The sequence below is a fragment of the Sturnira hondurensis genome, unplaced genomic scaffold (assembly GCF_014824575.4).
Source record: "Sturnira hondurensis isolate 20B ecotype Veracruz unplaced genomic scaffold, ASM1482457v3 Scaffold0008908, whole genome shotgun sequence".
Taxonomy (NCBI): domain Eukaryota; kingdom Metazoa; phylum Chordata; class Mammalia; order Chiroptera; family Phyllostomidae; genus Sturnira; species Sturnira hondurensis.
The window spans coordinates 3,609,154-3,629,415 of record NW_028081539.1 but is presented as its reverse complement, the minus strand read 5'-3'; the positions used below and the strand labels follow the sequence as shown (position 1 = coordinate 3,629,415).

Here is a 20,262-nt window from a genome sequence, read left to right as displayed (position 1 = left end):
AGGTAGTGGCTTCTAGGAGTGGTAATCAGGGTCCTAGTGATAGGACAGAGGCCTCCTGTTTTTCATCAAAAGCCTTATTTTATTTAAAAAATAACAAATACCTAGTATATAATAGATGGCCCAAATCCAGTAGCCACCATTTCTTTTAATCAGTAAGTTGTTTCCTATATGTAGAGCAAAAATGGTCAGTTATTTTCCTTCAAAAATGAAAAATTTCATATTAATTGGAAACAATTACACAATATCTACTAATTATTTTAACAAGAAATGTGTGGGATCTCTGAAGAAAAATTCAAAACTCAATGGAGAAATAATACAAGCCCAACTAAATGGAGAGATATGTCTCATTCCAACATGAGAGGGAAAGATCCCATTCATCTCAAATAACTACTAGATTGAATGGAATCTCCATCAAAATTCCAGTAATTTTTTGGTTGGCTTTTGGTAATTCGACAATAATCATTCTAAAGTTAACCTGAAAGAATAATAGGCAAAATCAATTAAGAACATTCTGAAAAGGAATGTGAGGACAAAACTTTTCAACATTAAACAAGATAAAGTTACAATAATTAAAAGCAACTTTCCAGGGCAAGAGTCAGCAGATTAATGGACAGAAAGATGTCTCCCAGACAGAACTTCCTGTGTATGATAGGGAAATGATCCTGAGGAACTACAGCAGCGAGGTCAAGAGCATGGCTTTAGAGACGCCAGAACCCTGGATACAAACCCTGGCTCTGCCACCTCCTAGCTGTGTAACCTTGTACAAGCTGTTTAACCACTCTGTGCCTCAGTTTCCTCATCTGAAAAATAGAAATAATAAAGGAAATTACCTGGGTGACATGTAAGCATTCAGAACAGAGTCAGGCTGTAGCAGATGCCCTGTAAGTATTTGCTGTTGTGGTGCTCACTGTCACAGGTCGTCAGGGCCAGCTGCCTGGTGTGTCACCTGTGCAGTCACACAGGGCCCTGCTCTCACAAAGGCCCCACACAGTGGTCACAGGCTCTGGTGATACCATATTAAAAATCTTATGAAGTTTTCAACAAGGAGTCCTGCATTTTCATTTTTGCACTGGGCCTGGTCATTTATGTAGTGAGTCCTGCAAGTCAATGAGGAAAAGGATAAATTATTCAAGTCAACCCCAGTGTGTAGGGGAAGGGGCAGATTCCAGTCAGGTCCTCATTTAACACCATGTGGCATACTAACCACATAACTAGAGTTTAAATGAAATCTCCATGTTCTGAATTTAAAGGGGAAGTACCTGTTTAAACACGATGAATTTTATCTTTAAAAATTAATAATAAATATATTCCAATATTGTTCATTAAGTAGGCCTGCAAACAAGAATCCAATAGCAAAAAGCCCTCCTAGCACCTGGATATGATCTTCAAACACCGTTTTCCACTTAAAGGAGTAAGGGTTCTTTGTAGAAATGGCTAATTCAGGGTCTTGCACAGGAGATGTACAAGATGAGCCTTGTCAGGAGGCTTGAACAGGAAATACTTACTATATTTGAACATCTTTTCATACCTGAAAGCAAGAAAGTTAGCAAAGACTATGTGGACACGTCAGCTAGGAGAGGTTGCCACTGGTCAAACGTGGGGCAATTTGAGCACCAGTAAGAATGAGAAGCACAATAGACAGAAACATATCACATATGTTTAAATGCATGATTCCTAATGGTTTGCGTAGGGGAAAAAACTTGATGGTCATCTGAAAGAACCAACATTATTTTGAGAGCTAGCAAATACAGACCAAAAAATCAAATGCTTATTCTACCATTATTATGTGAAATGAACCTCCACATGAACAAATAGTTGAAAAGAGAAAGTTTCCCTTTGTAGAATTCTAACTAATAAACAAAGAAGAAAAAAATCAAATACATTTTGCAACCCCTATGACTTAGTGAATCTAACTAGTGATCTAACTAGTGATGAGTGGTCATCAGTGACTACAAATATCACCAAAAAAGTAACCATGAATGAAATGCCATGTGATGGAACTAAAAGACTGCTTAAATATGAGCAATTAGTAACTCATACAAGGAACACAAAAATACATTAAACATCATTTTGGGGTTGTAATCCCAGACTACAGGAAGCTTTGCTGGACAAATGACCCAGTTTCTTCAACTAATAAACTGCAAGGAAAACTAGGGAGGGGAAGCTTATAGTTTAGATGAAAGAGACAACGACCAGTTGTAATAAATGGACCTTATTTGATACCTGATTCAAACTAACTTTAAAATAAATGAGACAATCAGAGAAATTTGAACATTTACTAGGTTTTTTTTAAATGACATTAAATACCTATTGTTAAGTATTCCTGGCTGTGACAATGGAGTCATAGTTATATATTTTAAATTTCTTACGTTCTAGAGATGCATATGGAAATATTTACAGATACTATGAGATAAAGCCTATGATTTGCTTCAGGTAGTTTTGAGGGTGGAGAAAAGGTGAATGGGCATATAGCTGAAAAAAGATGGCTGTGAGTTACATCAAGAAGATGGGTATGTGGGTGTCTACTATTTTTGTGTTTAGATTTTTCCATTGATAGTCTGAAAATTATATTTGGGGAGAGCTTACTTGTAAAAAGATGTTTAAGCTATGAAGACTTTTGGGCAATATTTATCTGATCTGAATGATCACTGACTTTTAAAGCATAAAATAAGTAACATACAAAAAATAAATAAAGTAGCAGTTTACTGCTACTTTAACCAAAATAAAAACTAAAAATGTGTGTGTGCTTCAAAAAAATCTCAAAATTAAAAGATAAACACTCTAAGAAAATTACAATTTATTATGAGAAATAAAAGGTTAAAATACTCAATGCATAAGGGAGTTCATAAGAATAGCTAACATATTGTGCTTATGGTGTACTGGCCACTCATATGAGCACTTTACAAAAACCATTTATGTTCTTATAAAATAGAAAAAGTATTAATATTACATGGTCTAACACATAATTCACAGAAAAAGTTCAAAGAATCCTAAACAAATATATATTTAATTTCACAATAATCAAATAACTACAATTTAAACAGTGCTAAGATTTTAGCCAACCAAAATAGTGAAGGCTGTTGTTACTGATCAATGCATGTTATTGATGGTGCAGTGAAGTGGCCGACTTCTTACATAGCTAGTAGGCACTTAAGCTGGCAGAATCTTTCTGGAGAGCAATTCAGCAATATTCATTGAGTCTAAAATCATTTATACCTTTGACCTTATTACTATGCTTTCAGGAATTTATAGCATTGACATGGTTATAGATGCATATGAAAATGTATGTATGTGCTAAACAGTTTGTCAGATTTTTGTTTGTAATAAAGAAAAACCGGAAGCAACCTAAAGTCCAAAAGGAAAAAAAGGAACATTTAAATAAATAATAGAACATCAGTACCTTAGAATCTTAGGGAACCATTAAAGTTGTACTTTCAAATGGAAAATAACCCATCGACAGGTAAATGGATACATTAGTCATGGAGTATCCATGTAGTTGAGTATTAGTAACAACAAAAACAATGAATGACCAAATAGCATGAATGAATCCCAAAACATTATACAGGGGGGAAAAAGTCAGACAAAAAGAGGAGAATATAATGTTTGAATTCATCTACGTGAAATTCTAGAACAGGTAAAACTATCCAAGACTCAAGATGTCAAATGAGTGGTTGCCTCTAAGGCAAGTCCAAGGATTGACTTAGCAGAGTCATGAAGCAACTTTCTGAGAAGATGGAAATATTCTACGTTGTGATGGGTGTGCATTAGCCAGGTGGATCCTTTTGTCACACTCGTCTCCCTTTATCTACTTAATGTCTGCACAGACTTTATGTAAGATCTTGTCTTTGAGTCCATGTAAATCAGACCTCAAAATTCATATTTCCAAGAAAATTTAATAAAATAGGAAAATATTCAACTTACAGTCTTAATTAGAAAACAGAACATATATGCAGAACAAATCTGCATATACAGTATGGTCCTGATTATATAAAAGAAAATATGTGAATATAGAGAGAGACACACAGAAATGACAAAGACATTCCAATGAACAGGCACAAACTTCATTATTAGAAAACACAGTAAATATTCTTGAAACTTCTCTTTACACAAAATTCCCTTTTCTCTTTATGTACTAACTTTGGACTTCCTGCAGTTCCTCAAATACAAACCTTGCATTTTCTATGCCTCTGACACCCTCCTCCTTCCCTCTAGCTATTGAATTCCTATTCAGCCTTCAGCGCTCGTGTCAGTCTTGACCTCATGGAAGCTTCCTATTCCCCTTCCCTTCCCAAGCTGGGTCAAGCACATTTTATGCTTCTCTTCCATGGCACTTGTTAACCTAAAGATAAAAGGCCAAACTGAGAGGCAGTAGCATTTTTCTGAGATCTGAAAGAGTAGCTATTCGGGAAGCATGAATTCAGGCAGAACCTCAAGTAGTGTTTGGATTAGGAGGTAAAGGTAATTGGGTGTTTATGAGAAAGAGGAGGGGAATAATTACATCAGTAGAAGGAAGAAATTTCCAAAGATACAGATAAGCTAACATAGTGATGCTAATTCTAAAGAACGTTTTTAAATTTCAGTCTGGCAGCCACAGTATCTGCTTTCTTATCTTTTCAAACAGTTGCTTGGGTTACAGTGTTCCTTTGGGTCCAGTCCAAAGGCTGTTCAGCCAGTTTTAATACTCCACACGTTTGAGGAGTAAGATTTGCAAAGGCAGTTCCCCTAGAATGGCGGCTATCTCCATTTTAGAGTGGCTTCATTTATATCATTTTTTACATACTTCATGATGGTAATTTTTCATTTCTTTAGGTGTACCTTGAGTTAGCCAAACTGCAAGTTTAAGAGCACTGTCCTCTAAACTGCCAAGTCTGCTTAAGACTTCTTACACCGACTGCAAATTCGGGGGGTTTCCAAAATCACCCTCAGGGTCAATAATTTGCTAGAGAAACTCACAACTCAAGTGGAACCTATTGTATTCGCGGTTTCATTTATTACAGTGAAAGAATGCTAATTAGAACCAGCAAACGTTCTTGTTGGAAAAGACACATAGGGCAGAATCTGGACAGTTTCCAAGTGTGTAGCTTCCGAATATTGTCCTTACAGCGTGCATCACCCTCCTGTGTTAGCAGAGCCTGGCACCAGGTGTTAGACCTCGGTCCCTGAGTTCAGCTAAGAAAAGAATTCAGAGCCAAGAAATTCAAATACAAGTGAAAGTTTTTTCAGAAAGAGAGGTAGAAGAAATAAGTTACAGAGACAAAAAAAGGGCCCTTGGAGCTTAAGAGAAAGAAAGCAAAGGTACGAGACTTGAGGGAAGAAAGGCAGCGGGGGGGAGGTTCAGGTGTGCTCTAGAGAGAAGAACATGCTCAGGAAAGAAGGGTTCGGGTTAGGTGTGGGTTGTGAGAGGGAGGGAGGGAGGGAGAGAGAGAGAGAGAAGATGGGTGGAGTCCTTTGTCTTGAGGGTTTTTACCTGAAGATCTCAGGGGAGATCTCTTTACCGGAAGATCTCAATAGACTGACTAGGTGGAAAGCTGACTAGCATCAGCTTTCCAGGTGTGTCTCCTTAGGGTAATGGTCCCCACTGACTGGTTAGCACCAGGGCAGGGGAGTCATCAGTCATCACAGCTAGTCCTGATGTCAGTCTTGCCCCACCTGGCCTGGCTGCTTTTCTGGGCCTGGAGCTGAAACATAACTGAGGCCTAGATGTTATCTGTAGTTTGGCCAAAACTCTGCCTCTGTGGCCAACAGACCTGAGGCTTTGTTCTTAGGGTTACTTGAGGTGGGTCAGAACCTCACTGGCCTGAGGGCTTAATGCTTAAGGAAGTGGCTGTGTAAGGGTTTGTATGCAAGTCCATGTGGCTATTCTCTGGCTCCCTTGTTCCTCCTCTAAGGGCTTCTACCACAGGACTAGTGACATGCCAGGGGAGAGAAGGTCAGGGGAGGGTCCTAACCGCATGACCAGTGATATGCCAGGAGAAAAAAGGCCACCCCAGGGGCTGGGAAGGAGGTTGAACCCCAGTTTTGCCCATCGGTAGGTACCCCGGGGCTTTCTGTCCTAGTAACCTTCAGTACCTGGCCTGTTGTTCCTACTCCGCTCGTAGAGAACTGCCTGCTACACTAGCATTTATGTGTGACAATGTGCATGCGGTGCTGTCCATCCAGGAAGCTCCCCCGAGCTTAGGTGTCCAAAGTTTTTATTACATAGGCATGACTGATTGATTGATTGATTGATTGACTACATAGCTGAACTCAGTCTCTAAATCTTTCTGGCTACTGAGTGAGATCATTCCTGCCCTGAGAAACCCCTTAGCACAAACTATAAAGTGTGGTCTGAGGGGCTCACCATAAATAGCAAAGACACTCCTACTGAGGAATTTCCAAGGATTTAGGATTGCCTCCTGGGAACTTATGGGGAATTGTGGGGGGCTTGCCAGGTAGGCCCCTCTTTGAGCAGAGGAGATTCTTATTTCACAGAATGGTTACGTAAATGATATCCCCCACCCCACTGTCACTTCCAAAAAGCTGGAATCACATCTGGGTTTGCTTTCAGTTTCATTGGTTGGAAGATGTTGAGAGTCTGCATGATATAGTACAACTAGTTACTCTTGAACAATGTGGGGTTAGGAGTGCTGACCACACAGTTGGAAATCCATTTATAGCTGACTCTCCAGAAACTTAACCTTCAATAGTCTTCTGTTGAAGCAAAGCCTTACCAACAACATGAGCAACTGATTAACACGTTTTTGTGTATGTATTATATGCATTCATGCCATACCTAAATTTTTCTTAATTTTTCTAGGTTATGCAGTTTGTGAGTTTTTTCAGATTGTCACAAATCTCCAGACATTTTTCAAAATTATTTATGGAAAAAATCTGAGTATAAATGGACCTGTGCAGTTCAAACTGTTGTTCAAGGGTCAACTGTAGTCTACAGTGTGAAATTGGCAGAGTCTGAATTTGAATCCTGGTTCTTCTTTTCACTAATTGGTTCACCCTGGATGGGTTGTTTACCTCTCATTGCCTAACTGTCCTCATCTATAAATTGGGGATAATAATGCATATCTCAGAAAGTTGCAATAAGGATTAAATAAATAAACATGAGTTAAGTTCCCAGAATAGTGTGTGTTGCAGAGTAGAGGCTAGGTCAAAATTTAATATTATTAAATGCTCAATAAGTAATTTCTGATTGTATAAGTGTGCAAAGGAGAAGTACTTAGTAAATATTAATTGAATGGATATAAAATTCATAATTTTTAGTAGATTTTCCAATTTTTCTTTTAATATAATACCAGATGTATCAATATGCCTGATTTTCAGCTCTTAAACCTTATTTTGAACATATTTCATTGATTATGCCATTACAGTTGCCCCATTCTCCCCCCTTTATTCCCCTCCACCTTGCACACCCCCTCCCACCCACATTTCCCCACTTTAGTTCATGTCCATGTGTCGTAAGTTCTTTAGCTTCTACACTTCCCATACTATTCTTGCCCTCCCCCTGTCTATTTTCTACCTACCATCTATGCTACTTATTCTCTCTACCTTTTCCCCCTCTCTCCTCCTCCTACTCCCCTGTTGCTAACCCTCCATGTGATCTCCATTTCTGTGGTTCTGTTCCTATTCTTGCTGTTTGCTTTTGTTTTAGTTAATAACTGTGAGTTTGCTGTCTTTTTACTGTTTGTATTTTTTATCTTCTTTTTCTTACATAAGTCCCTTTAACATTTCATATAATAAGGGCTTGGTGATGATGAACTCCTTGAAGTTGACCTTATCTGAGAAGCACTTTATCTTTTCTTCCATTCTAAATGAAAGCTTTGCTGGATAGAGCAATCTTGGATGTAGGTCTTTGGATTTCATGAGTTGGAATATTTCTTTCCAGCCCCTTCTCGCCTGTTAGGTCTCTTTTGAGAAATCAGCTGACAGTCTGATGGGAACTCCTTTGTAGGTGACTGTTCCCTTATCTCTTGCTGCTTCTAGGATTCTCTCCTTCATTTCAATCTTGGCTAATGTAATTATGGTGTACCTTGGTGTGTTCCTCCTTGGGTCCAACTTCTTTGGGACTCTTTGAGCATCCTGGACTTCCTGGAAGTCTATTTCTTTTGCCATAATGGGGAAGTTCTCCTTTATTACTTATTCAAATAAGTCTTCCACTTGTTGCTCTTCCTCTTCCCCTTCTGATACCCCTATAATTCAGATGTTGGAAAATTTAAAGATGTCCCATTTTCCTAAGCCTCCCCTCATTTTTTTGAATTCTTGTTTCTGTACTCTTTTCTGTTTGGTTGGTTGTTTCTTCCTTCTGTTCCACTCCATTGATTTTAGTCCCAGTTTCCTTCCCATCACTATTGGTTCTCTCTGCATTTTGTTTCATTTCCCTTAGTATAGCCTTTATTTTTTCATCTAATTTGCAACCAAAATCAATCAGTTCTGTGAGCATCCTGATCACCAGTGCTTTGAATTGTGCATCTGATAGGTTAGCTATCTCTTGGTTGTTTAGAAGTATTGATCTGTTCTTCTGTTTGAGCCATTTTTTTTTAGTCTGACTGCACCTGTTATGTATGAGGGGCAGAGCCTTAGGTGTTCACCAGGGTGGGGCAACCTAGTTGCTGGGTTGTGATGCTGCATGTGGGGGTGGGGTCCAAGAGGGAACAATGGCACTTGCTCCACTTTCTCTTGGATTTCAGTCCCTTCTGCTGCTTCCCATAAGCAAATTGGGTCCTTCTGGTGCTGGTTCCCGGGTGGGTGGGCTTCTGTACGTTCTAGGACCCTGTAGGTCTCTCCAACGAACTCTCCTGTAAGGCTGGGAGTCTCTCCTGGCACCTCAACCCCCACAAGTGTTTTCAATCAGTGCTTTTAGGCTTTATTTCCTGTGGGGCCCTGGGTTGAGCAATCTGTCTCGCTTCCCATTTCGTTTGGTTTATCTGCGTGCGAATGTGTGACTCTGGTCTGCCAGCCACCTTGCCAGCCTCACTGGGTCTGCTCATTGCCACCCCACACCCGGAGTCTGCTGGCTGCCGCCTGTGCGCCCAGGTGCACCAGCCACCGCTTTTTCCTACTGCGAGCCCTCTCCGCTGGCTGCCGGCTCTGACCCTCTTACTGGTCTGGATGAATGGTTGTCGGACTTCTGTATAGTTCAATTTTCTGTCAGTTCTGGTTGTTTTCTTGTTTCTAAATTGTTGTTGTCCTTAATTTTGGTTGTGCGAGGAGGCACAGTGTGTCTACCTATACCTTCATCTCAGCCAGAAGTCAAACCTTGTATTATTGTAAAGATATGCTCAATAATATGCTCAATAGTACGAAAAATATTTCAGTCTTTTTGTCCCTCAACCATAAAGTGTCGAGTTGAATTAAATAGGGTTCAAGATGACTTCCAACTCCAACAAATTGTTATTTGTTCTTAGGAAGCAAACTAAATATAACAACAGAGAAGATCATTTTACATGGAGACATGAAACTTTTGAATGTGTAAGTTTCTACTGAAAAAAAGAACAAAGAATAAATTCAGTTAATTACCAGAATTCATCTTTGATATGTGAAAAAAATAGATTTAAGTTGTGGCAATGAATTTTTATTAGTTTGATGGAATTTGACTCCCTGGCAAACCAGTCAAAAAGGTCATGTAAAATTTATTTTAATCGATGAGAAACAGCTTGTTTTATCTTATCCCTTAAGTTGGCTAAATGTATCTGGTAGGTGATTGATAACAGAATTGGTAATGTCTCCAAACAAGAGATTAAACACTTTCAAATAATACTATCAGCAATTAGAAAAATAATGAACTCATTAAAACATTCATTTTAGTTACAATGCAATGCACAAACATTTAAATATGATCTCCAAAAGTTTTAAAAATGATTTTTTATTACTAAGCAATCACATTATTTTTTTAAGATTTTATTTATTTATCTTTAGAGAGGAAAGGAAGGAGAGGAGAGAAACATCAATGTATGGTTGCCTCTCCTGCGCCCCCTGCTGGGAACTGGCCTGCAACCCAGGCATATGCCCTGACTGGGAATCGAACTGCGATTGTGTGGTTCGCAGGCCTGTGTTCAATCCACTGAGCTACACCAGCCAGGGCAGCAATCACATTATTAATAATAAAAAGTAAATATGTCCCAAACACTCTTCTTGCTGTGTTTCTTTTCCAAAGGTAGCAAATGCTAACAATTTGTTCTGCAAATTTTTATGCATATACACACAATAGGAAATGTATATATGCCCCTGTTATTAAAAGTCTTTGTAAAGTGCTACTTTTTCTTGCCATTTTAGTGTTACCACAAGCAGTCACCCAGTTTGAAGAATTGGTTGGTATGGCGGAGGCCGTGCTTAAGGGTAGAGGAGCCCTGGTCACGTCTGCGTCCACCCTCTGGAGAGCAACAAACAACTCCTCGCCAGATTCGTTTGCCTCAATGTGCAGTAATTCTAATTCTAATTCTAATTCCAGTTCGCCAATCTCCTTGAGAGCTGAAGAAGAGCATCATACTGATGAGAAGCAGGTCAGTTGAAATACCCGCCCTGTCTTTTTCTGGGATATAGTTAAATACAAAAACTAATGTAAGAGCACAAAATAACCATTGTTTTATCAGATACCTTTAGGAAACTGTAGGTCATAACCATAACATTCCAATCACATGAAACAATTTTTTATGCTAAATCTAATATTTGTGAAACAAATAGCCAGTTTAGAAAACTAAAGTCAAACTGTGGACCGTGATGAAGTTTTTAAACTAAAAGATTCTTAATCAGGGACAGAAGAGAAGCTTTGCATTTGAAATTATGTCATTGAGAGGGGGTAAATTTCATCCTCTGCATGCTGTCTGGACAAAAATCCCTTTTCTACTTTCTCAATCTCTTTTCATAAAAAAAACAGAAGCTAAAAGGACAAGAGTTTTGTTCGAATTAGGCATCATTGTTAGAAAATATGACTTCAGGAGCAATAATTAGAGATGAAAAATCTAATATTCAGGATATTTGAATCTTAGTGTATTAGATTTCTCTTTCCATACAACGGATTACCACAAAATTAGTAATTTGTAATAATACAAACGTACTGTCTCAGAGTTCTTAGGTCAGAAGGGGGGTGACATCAAGCTGCTGGCAGGTGCCCTCCTTTCTGGGGCTCGATGGGAGAATCTGTTTCCTGTTCATTTGGGTGGTGGCAGAATTCAGTTTCTGTGGTTGTACACACTGGGTCCCAGTCTCCCTGCTGACCGGGAGCTGAACGCCATGCCTGCTTCTAGAGGCAACCGCATTCCTTGCTTGGAGGCCCACTTCCACCGCCCTCAAAGCCAGCCAGGGCGAGCGAAATCCCTCCCACTCTTTGAATCTCTCCTCCTTCGTGTCTTGTCTCCTGACCCGTTCTTCGGCCTCCCTCTTCTGCATGCAAAGGCTCCTGTAATGAGATGGGGCCCACCTGGACAATCCAGGATAATCTTCCAATCTCATAACTTTAACCCTACCTACAAAGTTGTTTTTCCCACGTAAGTAACACATCCACGGGTTCCAGGGCATGGGGTATGGATATCTTCAGTGGGCCATTATTCTGCCCCCCAGACTTAGTTGAAGCACCAAATCTAGATTCCATAACAAGTTTTGTGTATACTCTGGAACAACCACCTCATACATATTCGGAATCATATCAAAGGTAATATTTAGCCCAAGCCCCTGAAATACAAAGTGTATCCTAAAAGTATCATACATCACCTTAAAGAAGGTTGATTTTGTTTTCTGGTATGATGTAATGAGTAATATCTTTCTCCAGCTATCACTTTCTTTTTCTTTTTCCAATGTTGTTTGTCACTTTTTTATTTTTTAGTTCAAGATTGAAAAATGGCAGATTGCCCGCTGTAACAAGAGCAAGCCTCAGAAGTTTATTAATGATTTAATGCAAGTACTTTACACAAACGAGTACATGGCCACACACAGCCTGACGGGCGCAAAATCCTCCACGTCACGGGAGAAAGCTGNATACATCACCTTAAAGAAGGTTGATTTTGTTTTCTGGTATGATATAATGAGTAATATCTTTCTCCAGCTATCACTTTCTTTTTCTTTTTCCAATGTTGTTTGTCACTTTTTTATTTTTTAGTTCAAGATTGAAAAATGGCAGATTGCCCGCTGTAACAAGAGCAAGCCTCAGAAGTTTATTAATGATTTAATGCAAGTGCTTTACACAAACGAGTACATGGCCACACACAGCCTGACGGGCGCAAAATCCTCCACTTCACGGGAGAAAGCTGTCAAGCCGGCTATGAATCAGAATGAAGTTCAAGAAATTATAGGTGATAATATGACTGTATTGCATTGTCACAGAAATCTGAAATTATTTAACCCTTCAAGGTTAACTTACTCCTTTGTGATCTTTTTCTTCAAATTTATTTTTCTATGAAAGAAGCAATCTCAGGATAGTCTAAACCCTATTCAATATGAAACACTTTGTAGAAAATTTTTACATTAAAAGTAGATATTAAACGAAAACTCAATTTTATATCACTGAAATGGTTGGCTTCATAAAATTTATAGCTTTAGAAAAGTAAATTTAATTTTTAAAATCCTTTCGACCAAAATTTCGGTAACAGCTTATATCTTATTTTGTCTTTTTTATCTTGGTTCTATTTCTTATTTTTTATTCTAGAAAGATAGAGGTTAATTTGACTCTTATTTGTGGTTTTTAAGTTAATAAACTTCTTTCAATATAATAATTTAGATTTTCATCTAAATTTGTTGCAAATGTCCAACGAATTTAGGGAGTCGTGGAATGCCAGCTCTCTGTATTTTAATGGCATGTAATTTCTCCTTTGGAAAAAGGTCAGTTGGACTCCAGTTGTCTCAGCTGATGTTGGGGTGGATAAAATTAAATTCCTAACATTTTGGAGCAAAGAGACAGCTTTCGGAGCAAGTAGCAAAGTTAAAGCCAAGTGGTACCATAGGAAGACAAATACATATGTTCTGAATATATAACATAGACCTTTGTTATGTCTTGCTTTACTTTGTAAAACCTTCCTGTATATTCATCTATTTAAATGTCTCATGGGTGTTTGGGCTGCTTTCACAAAATGAAGGCAAGATTATAATGTGGATTGCTGTATGTCTTATCTCAGTTCATACTGTGAGATGCAAAGGCCTCATCAGAGTGTTTGCATGTGACTGTGGTCTTTACAGGAGTCACCAAACAGTTGTTTCCCAACACCGATGACGTCTCCATCAGAAGAATGATAGGGCAGAAGCTGAACAACTGCACCAAGAAGCCAAATTTAAGCAAAAATATGAACTCTCAGGATATTAAGTAGATCCTTTCGGTAAGTACTTTAAATCTTCACAATCCTTGTAATGTAGCAAGAAAATGTAACACTTTTATCCTTGGGGAAGCATGTTCCCAAAACTCTACTACAGAATACCGGTGGTCTGTGAAATGCTGGTATTCCTGGGGGTGAGGGTGGGGACAGGAAAGGGCATTTAGATTTGGGAACAATAAATTCAGTTACACAGATTTTCTTTCCCTAGAACCTCTCAGATATTTTGATACCCTTTCATATGCTCATGTGCACCAGGAATCTCTAAGAAGAGGCTATATAGTATATAGTATTGTCCAAACAGGTTTTATTGAGGAACTTCATTTTTTCCTCCACAGAAAACACATTCAGTTGTGGGTAGTGGAAGCAAGAAGCCGAAGGAGAGACACGGGACAGTGTAGGAAGTGTTTCTCCAGAACAGAGGCAATGCATGCCCTTGGGGGAAATCTGTGGGCCATCAATGGGACTGATCTCCCAACTCTAAAACAGTGATTTGACCTGTGCACAAACTCCTGGCTGGAAGTATGAAGGGGTTTCCTCCACCATCCCCCATTATGTTCCTCATTGTCTTTAGATCTTTAAATCAGTTGTTTTGGTTTGTTGGTTTGATAAAGATTTTTACCAAGATGTTTGTACTATGCTAAGAAAAAAATTATTTTTTTTTAGTGAGTTCTAAGGGAGATACATTTAGACTCGGGCCCTGCCCTAGATAAGAGTGTGAAATGGAATTTCACACTTGCTTTAACAACCCAAAGTCCTGGCTGTTTCACTTGTGCTCACTTTTCCTCTCCATTATTTTGATAGGGAATATGTGAAAATATGCATTATTGTGTATTAATATTTTAATTCATAAATAGAGGTATTTAGTAAACACATGAGGGCAGGTTTTGGTTCATTTAACTTCTACTCTACCTGTTCCCCACCTAACCCTAGCCACCTCTAAGACCGGTTTGTCTTTTTTTTCTGTGTCCATGAGTTCTCTCTCTTTTTAAATCTATTTTGCTCTATCCTTCCACCCCCATCCCTGACCCAGAGCTGCCAGCCTGCTCTCTGTCTATGAGTCCATCTCTGTTTTGCTTCTGACAAGGTTTTAAATGGAACATGGAACTGCAGTGATTGTGGTAATTCCACCCACCCGCCCTGCACCCGCTGTTGACCATCACCCCGTCCTCCTTGAGGGTCTCTTACTGTTTTGCTGTACAAGTGGGGCTACTGATGAGGGGCAGCAACTGTCTTTCTCCCTTAGAAACAAACAGAACCACGTGTCACAACTTCAGGGGTCCATTCCCTTGGCTCATTATAGTGGGTAGACTGGCTTAAAGATTCACACAAGAGAAAGACATCTAATCCTCAAGTGATTAAAAAGTTCAGTAGACTGTGAATTTCACAACTTCTCAGTTAGTAGATAATTTGCTTAAATGAGCCCTTGGAAAATAACACTTTGACACGGGGTTGCCCTGTCACTCTGGTATATAATGGCCACATTCCCTCTCTAACTGCCACGTGATCAGACACACGAGTCATAGAGCTATCTTTTGTAGCACAGTGTTGTATTTCAGAGCCTCTCAAAACACATCAGTAGTCTAACTTCTCCCTTTTTAATCTCTCAGACTGCCAAGGGTATGCACAAAACTCATCTCTGACAAGATCAGTCAGCAGTGTTGAAGAAACTGAAGTTTAAAAGATTTTTATCAGTTTTGCTTATACTTGCCAATAGTAGTGTTACTAAATCACCTGGATATGGCCTTAATTAAAATTCTCAAAAAGAACAAATCCCTTGCTATGGACACAATATGTCCCAGTGCCTTCTGAGCCTGAGCCTTTGTTCCCCAGTTGCTTGTGATAGAAATGGGTGTAGCTTGAATCCGAAGTAGGGATTAACAAGGTGTTGGAAGTAAATATGTTCTGAATGGGAAAAAGTTTTTATTAATTGACAGGCACCTTTCATTTGGAAGATAGCAAAAGCAAAATTATTTAGAAAGGACTGAGAAAATAAGCTAGGAAGCTCAGAAAACACCCTAAGAATTTAGCCATGCTTGAGGTAGTAGTCGGACATAGCACCATCTAGTGGTCATTGGAACCCCAAAAATGACTACACTTTTTTAGGCAAACCAAGCCTCCCACTCAGCTCCTGTTCCCCCCACTCCCCCCAAATATTATTTGGAAAATTTTTTTTCCTTACATTACTATTAACAGGTGATATGTTGCAAAATCATGTGTACTTACATAAATTCCTATTCATTCAAAAAGCCTAGCATCCCCCACTGACAGGCTCTGTGGTAACTGTGCCTGCCATCCATTACTGAGCTCAAGGTTGCCACTGGTAGTTTAGATCTGAAAAGACAACCATTTCCCAAGTAAGACTCACCTCTTTGAGGATCAGTGCTGCATTTCACCCTTTCTCCTTTTTCATCTATTCTTTCTCATTCCTCTGACTGCTGTGAGGCCAAAGTGAGAGGCAACAAACATTTGACCCATCCAAAAGAATAGCTGTTAGGAAAGCATTGGTTCAGGCAGAAACCCAAATAGTGTTCTCAGTAGAAGGGAAGGCAAGGATTATTTATGAGAAAGGGAAAGGAATGAATTACATGAACTGGAGGAATTCCTATTGTTCAGAGAATCTAACACAGTGATGCTAATTCTAAAGAATGGTTTTAATTTTTAGTCTGGTAGTCATAACACCTACTTTCTTATTATCTTTACTTACAGCTGTTTGGGAAACAGTGCTGCTTTAGGCCCAGGCCAAAGGTTATTTTGCCTAGTTTAGCGCTCCAAGAGTTTGAGAAATAAGACGTGCAAAGGTCATTGCTTGGGGATGGCAGCTCTGACTCCATTTAAAGTGGCTCCATTTAAATTCTTTTTTTCAATGCCTTTAAGTTGCCAGCATCTTGCACGTTGCCAAGAGCTTGATGTTGCCAACCCTTCTGGCCTTTCTCCATTTTTTTGCTTCTCTCTTATAGGAGCTAAAGAAAATTGCCTTTATAAGAATAACAATATTAGAATACTTCCTCTATAACATCCCACTAAGTGGTCAAAGAGCCTTTTCCGGAAATATCCAACGCTGTCTCAGTATATATAATCTCTACCATGATATTACATATGTATATATTATAAGATAAAGATGATCTATTATAGCAGTGCTAAAACAGGGTAGGAGGGCTTTTGTCTGCTGCCTCCCAACAGGGGGACATTTGAAAATGGCTGAAGTTATTTTCGGTTGTTCCAACTGGGTGACACTACTGACACCTAGTGGACGAAGCCAGGATGCTGCGATACATCCTCCAATGTATAAGAACGGCAAATTACCCAACCCAGAATACCAACTGTGCCAAGGTTGAAAAATCCTAGTCTAAAATGTTTTCCTTATTTTAAAGATAATGAAACTAAAGCCTAAAGTGGCAAAGTGAACTGACGGGGTCATACAATTAGTGACTATCAGAGAGCCGACATGAACATACAGTTTTCATATTTCTTTTTTTTTGGGGGGGGGCACTTCACAAAAAGAAATTTACTGAAATCTACAGGGAAAATAACTTACAGAAACCATATACGACATAAAAATGGCCACATTTACAAAGCAGTAACCTGGATAAACAACTGGCCATAGACACAGCATGGGATCTGTCAGTCCCAAATCTCTTCATCTCTGCTGGAGGGGCCAGTGCAGTACAGGTTCGATTGCGTAAGACTTGGTTTCTGACTCTTAACAGCTGGCCAGATAACTCAGTGCAGCTTAGTTCCAGGCAAACACAAAATGACCCTTCTCAAATCAGGAAGGGCTCTGAGTTTCGCTTAGTACTAAAGAAGATTCCTTTGTACCCTGACCCTGACCTATCCCTGAAGTATCCTGGGTTCAGGAATTTGTAACATTCTTCTAGTTCTTCTGGCTTTTGATGAGCAAGGTCAGACTGTGCTACCAGCACAACAGCACCTCCTGGTTTGTGGACATAGCATTAGCTTCTCCCCTGGAAAAAGGACAGGCTGAGCAGTCCACCACGAGTGCCTCCTGTGTGGCCAGAGACTCTGGAGTGGACATTGGGCCTTGGGGTAGAGGGCCTGGCAGGCAGAGGTGCCACTCTGCAGCAGATGGAAGACAGGTTGAGGACTGGCCATGAGGAGCAAGTCAGAGAACAAGAAGGACATTCGGGAGAGGATCCCCTCGGGGAGGCACCACCAACTGGTTCCTGCACCAGCCAGCCCTGGTGTAGGAACTAGCAACGCCAGAGGTCAGCCCCTTTGCCTGGCGTCCACTGAACAGAGCCTAGACATGCCGGAGGAGCTGGTCATTCTTCTGTTTCTGCCCAGTGGTGAGGGCTTCTTGGGTAGTCTCACTTTTTAACCAAACAGCCCGCGTGGGCTACCAGTGCTCAGGGAAGTTGGGACTTGAGTTTTCTGCCAAAGCAACAACCAGATTCTCATTCATACTCTTGGAGCCCCTGCAGAGCCAGAACAAGCAAGTCCTGGAGCTGGAGGCCTCCAAACTCAGGGTGGCTTTTCTGAAGCTGCACAAACTTCCAGAAACATTTGCTCCTGCACAGGGGTCCAGGACCTCTCTGCATTGGCCGCAAATTGGGAACAGAGGTCCAGGTGGGGGCAGAAGCCTTCCAGGCCCTGTCCCTAGTGCCCTCCTTCCAGGAAGGGAAGCAGCTCTTGGTTTGCACATAAATGAGCTCCCAGGGCCCAGACAGGATCTGGCATTCTGGTGGTCAAGCATGCCCTTGGCTTTCAGAGTTCCCATGAAGTCTGTGGTCATCAGCCCCAGCTGTTCCTGGCAGGGCTGCTAGGTCTCCAGCAGCTCCCAGGCAGCATGGGAGTGTTTCTGCTCCCAGAGGGCAAGCTGCTCTTGCACCAGCCACGGAGCAGTGGGGCTCAAACTCTCCACGACTGGCCAAAGGCAGTCATTTGTAGTTCGTCTAGACTGCTGTTTGATCGAACAGCGGTACCACAGCCTGGCCAAGCTGACACATAAAATGGAATGTTTTAGGGCCAGAACATCTGGTTTTGAAGCCTGCTCCACCTCTTGATAAATGCACAGCCTTTGGAAAGGCACTAGACCTCTCTGGATTTCCCTCGCTCAGGAATGGATCCAGGGTTTGTGGAACCTACAGCATGTAGAATGTGGAAAATTCTCTTTAAGAAAAGAAACACAAAAACTATGAATATATAATTTGTTAGATCCGTATATATTAATTTTGGATAAATAAATCATGAAAACTACATAATGGTTAAAAGTTAACAAATTTCTCAAATACCCCATTATGTAGAGGAAATTACATAATATTGTTGTTGATATCTCTACAACACTTTTACTCTATTTTGGGGGGATCACATACATGTTAGTTGCCTCTTCATTTGAAACAATTTTGTAAAGCCTTTTCCATAACAAGAATAGAAAAATAATTTAGACTATCCTCTAGCATACTTGACAGAAAAGTGCTTTTCTCCCCCTTTTTTGACAGTTTACAGAGGTTTGTTTTAAGTTCTCAACTCTCTATTAAAAACGTGATTTTTAGGATTGTTGACAAATTCAGGAAACCTCTATTGAGTTTCTTTGATACCCGAGCTGTAAGATTTCAGGGCATTTCAAGTTTTCTGTGGAGTAAGTGCTCTTAAATATTCTTTGGATTGACCATGTTCATAGCATTCCTAGAAGACATTGCAAACTGGAATGACCAGCAATAATGTAACTGTACATGAACGAGATTGCAAAGCCAAAATGCGTATCCCAGTCAGTCCTTAACCAAATCTCAGAAACACCCACTGACACTCTGTGGGTACAGTTAGAGGATAAACTGTGAACGAGGGGCAGTTACCATGGAGAGAGACAATGGTCTTAACTGATCACGGCTGAAATACCTAATTTTGGCAGATTTAACAAAAACACGTAAACATGTGAGGACATTATGGGGCCTCTTTCCTGCAAGGTCCCAATGCAAGTAAGTGTTACTCGCTTCAGAGTAACTCTGCCTCTGACCAGCTTAGCTCCTTTGGTTTTCTTGAGTTTTGAAAGAGGTAAAGCAGATTGGGGATATTGCCTGATATTTTAGGATCAATAAATGTTACAAAAAATGAAAAAAGAATTGTTGATAAATTTTTAAGATGGTTGATGGGTATGTGGGAGTGGTTCATTTTACTCTGTGTGTTTGAAATTTTACCTATTAAAAATTTCTTAAAAGTCATTTTGAATCAAAATGTATGTTAAATATTTCAACTGTTATCTATACTGAAATTCTCTGAATACATCCTAAAAGAATTTGTAAGTCACCTCAATAGTCATATTTCTTATCAACATTTGGATTTTTAAGCAGAAATTTGTACTGGACATGACAATAAATAATTCATACCACTGTTAACATACTATAGGAATTCTAAAATGAATTTGCTTTGTTTTTTGAAATTTGCATTTTATAGGTACTATCAGCATCTGAAATAAAACACCTCCAGTTTTAAATTTCACATTGGATTTGTTGGAGAACCTGCCACCTGCCTCGCAGTGAGCACAGAAACACGGCGGGGACAGGCTGCGAGGCATCTGTGACACTGATGGACTCTTCTGATAGGACAGCAAGCCTGCTGAAGAAGCTGCATGGAGATTCCACCCTAAATACCCACAATGCATCAGACTAGAGAGTTTTTAGCAAATAAGCATGTGTTATGATTTCTTGCATTTTTCTATTCCCAATTGCTTCCTGTACAGCTCAGTGGACACGATAGTCAATGGCTGTACATGTATCATTTCCAGTCACTCTCCGTTTCAGTTCTTGGATCTTTCGCATGAGCACACGTGTGGAGCAGTGTGGTGAAATAAGCAGTGTTCACGAACAGCAGAGCAGCAAAGTCACCCTGAAATCTGGCAGCCATATCTCACCAAGCAAAAGGGTTTTAGCAATAAAATTCAGGATAATTCCGTTACTTAAAATGTATAAACTAGAAGTAAAAACTGAGAGCAGCAAAACCTTTTATTTTAATACGAAAC

The 20,262-nt window shown here is 39.8% G+C and overlaps 1 protein-coding gene and 1 pseudogene across 2 annotated transcripts in view; one reads left to right on the top strand and one right to left on the bottom strand.

Annotated features, from left to right (window-relative positions):
- Positions 1–20,262, top strand: part of BEND6 (BEN domain containing 6) — a 57,000-nt gene extending 36,738 nt beyond the window's left edge. The window contains exons 4-7 of one of the 2 annotated variants that reach the window (XM_037056351.1): positions 10,264–10,490; positions 12,083–12,275; positions 13,156–13,292; positions 19,698–20,262. In XM_037056351.1, coding sequence (XP_036912246.1) covers positions 10,264–10,490; positions 12,083–12,275; positions 13,156–13,283 — 548 coding nt within the window. In that variant the 3' untranslated portion in view covers positions 13,284–13,292; positions 19,698–20,262. Of the gene's footprint in view, positions 1–10,263; positions 10,491–11,809; positions 11,896–12,082; positions 12,276–13,155; positions 13,293–19,697 lie in introns of those variants that run through there. The other variant, XM_037056350.1, reaches the window with a different exon arrangement.
- Positions 17,161–18,543, bottom strand: LOC118993812 (rho guanine nucleotide exchange factor 39-like; annotated as a pseudogene).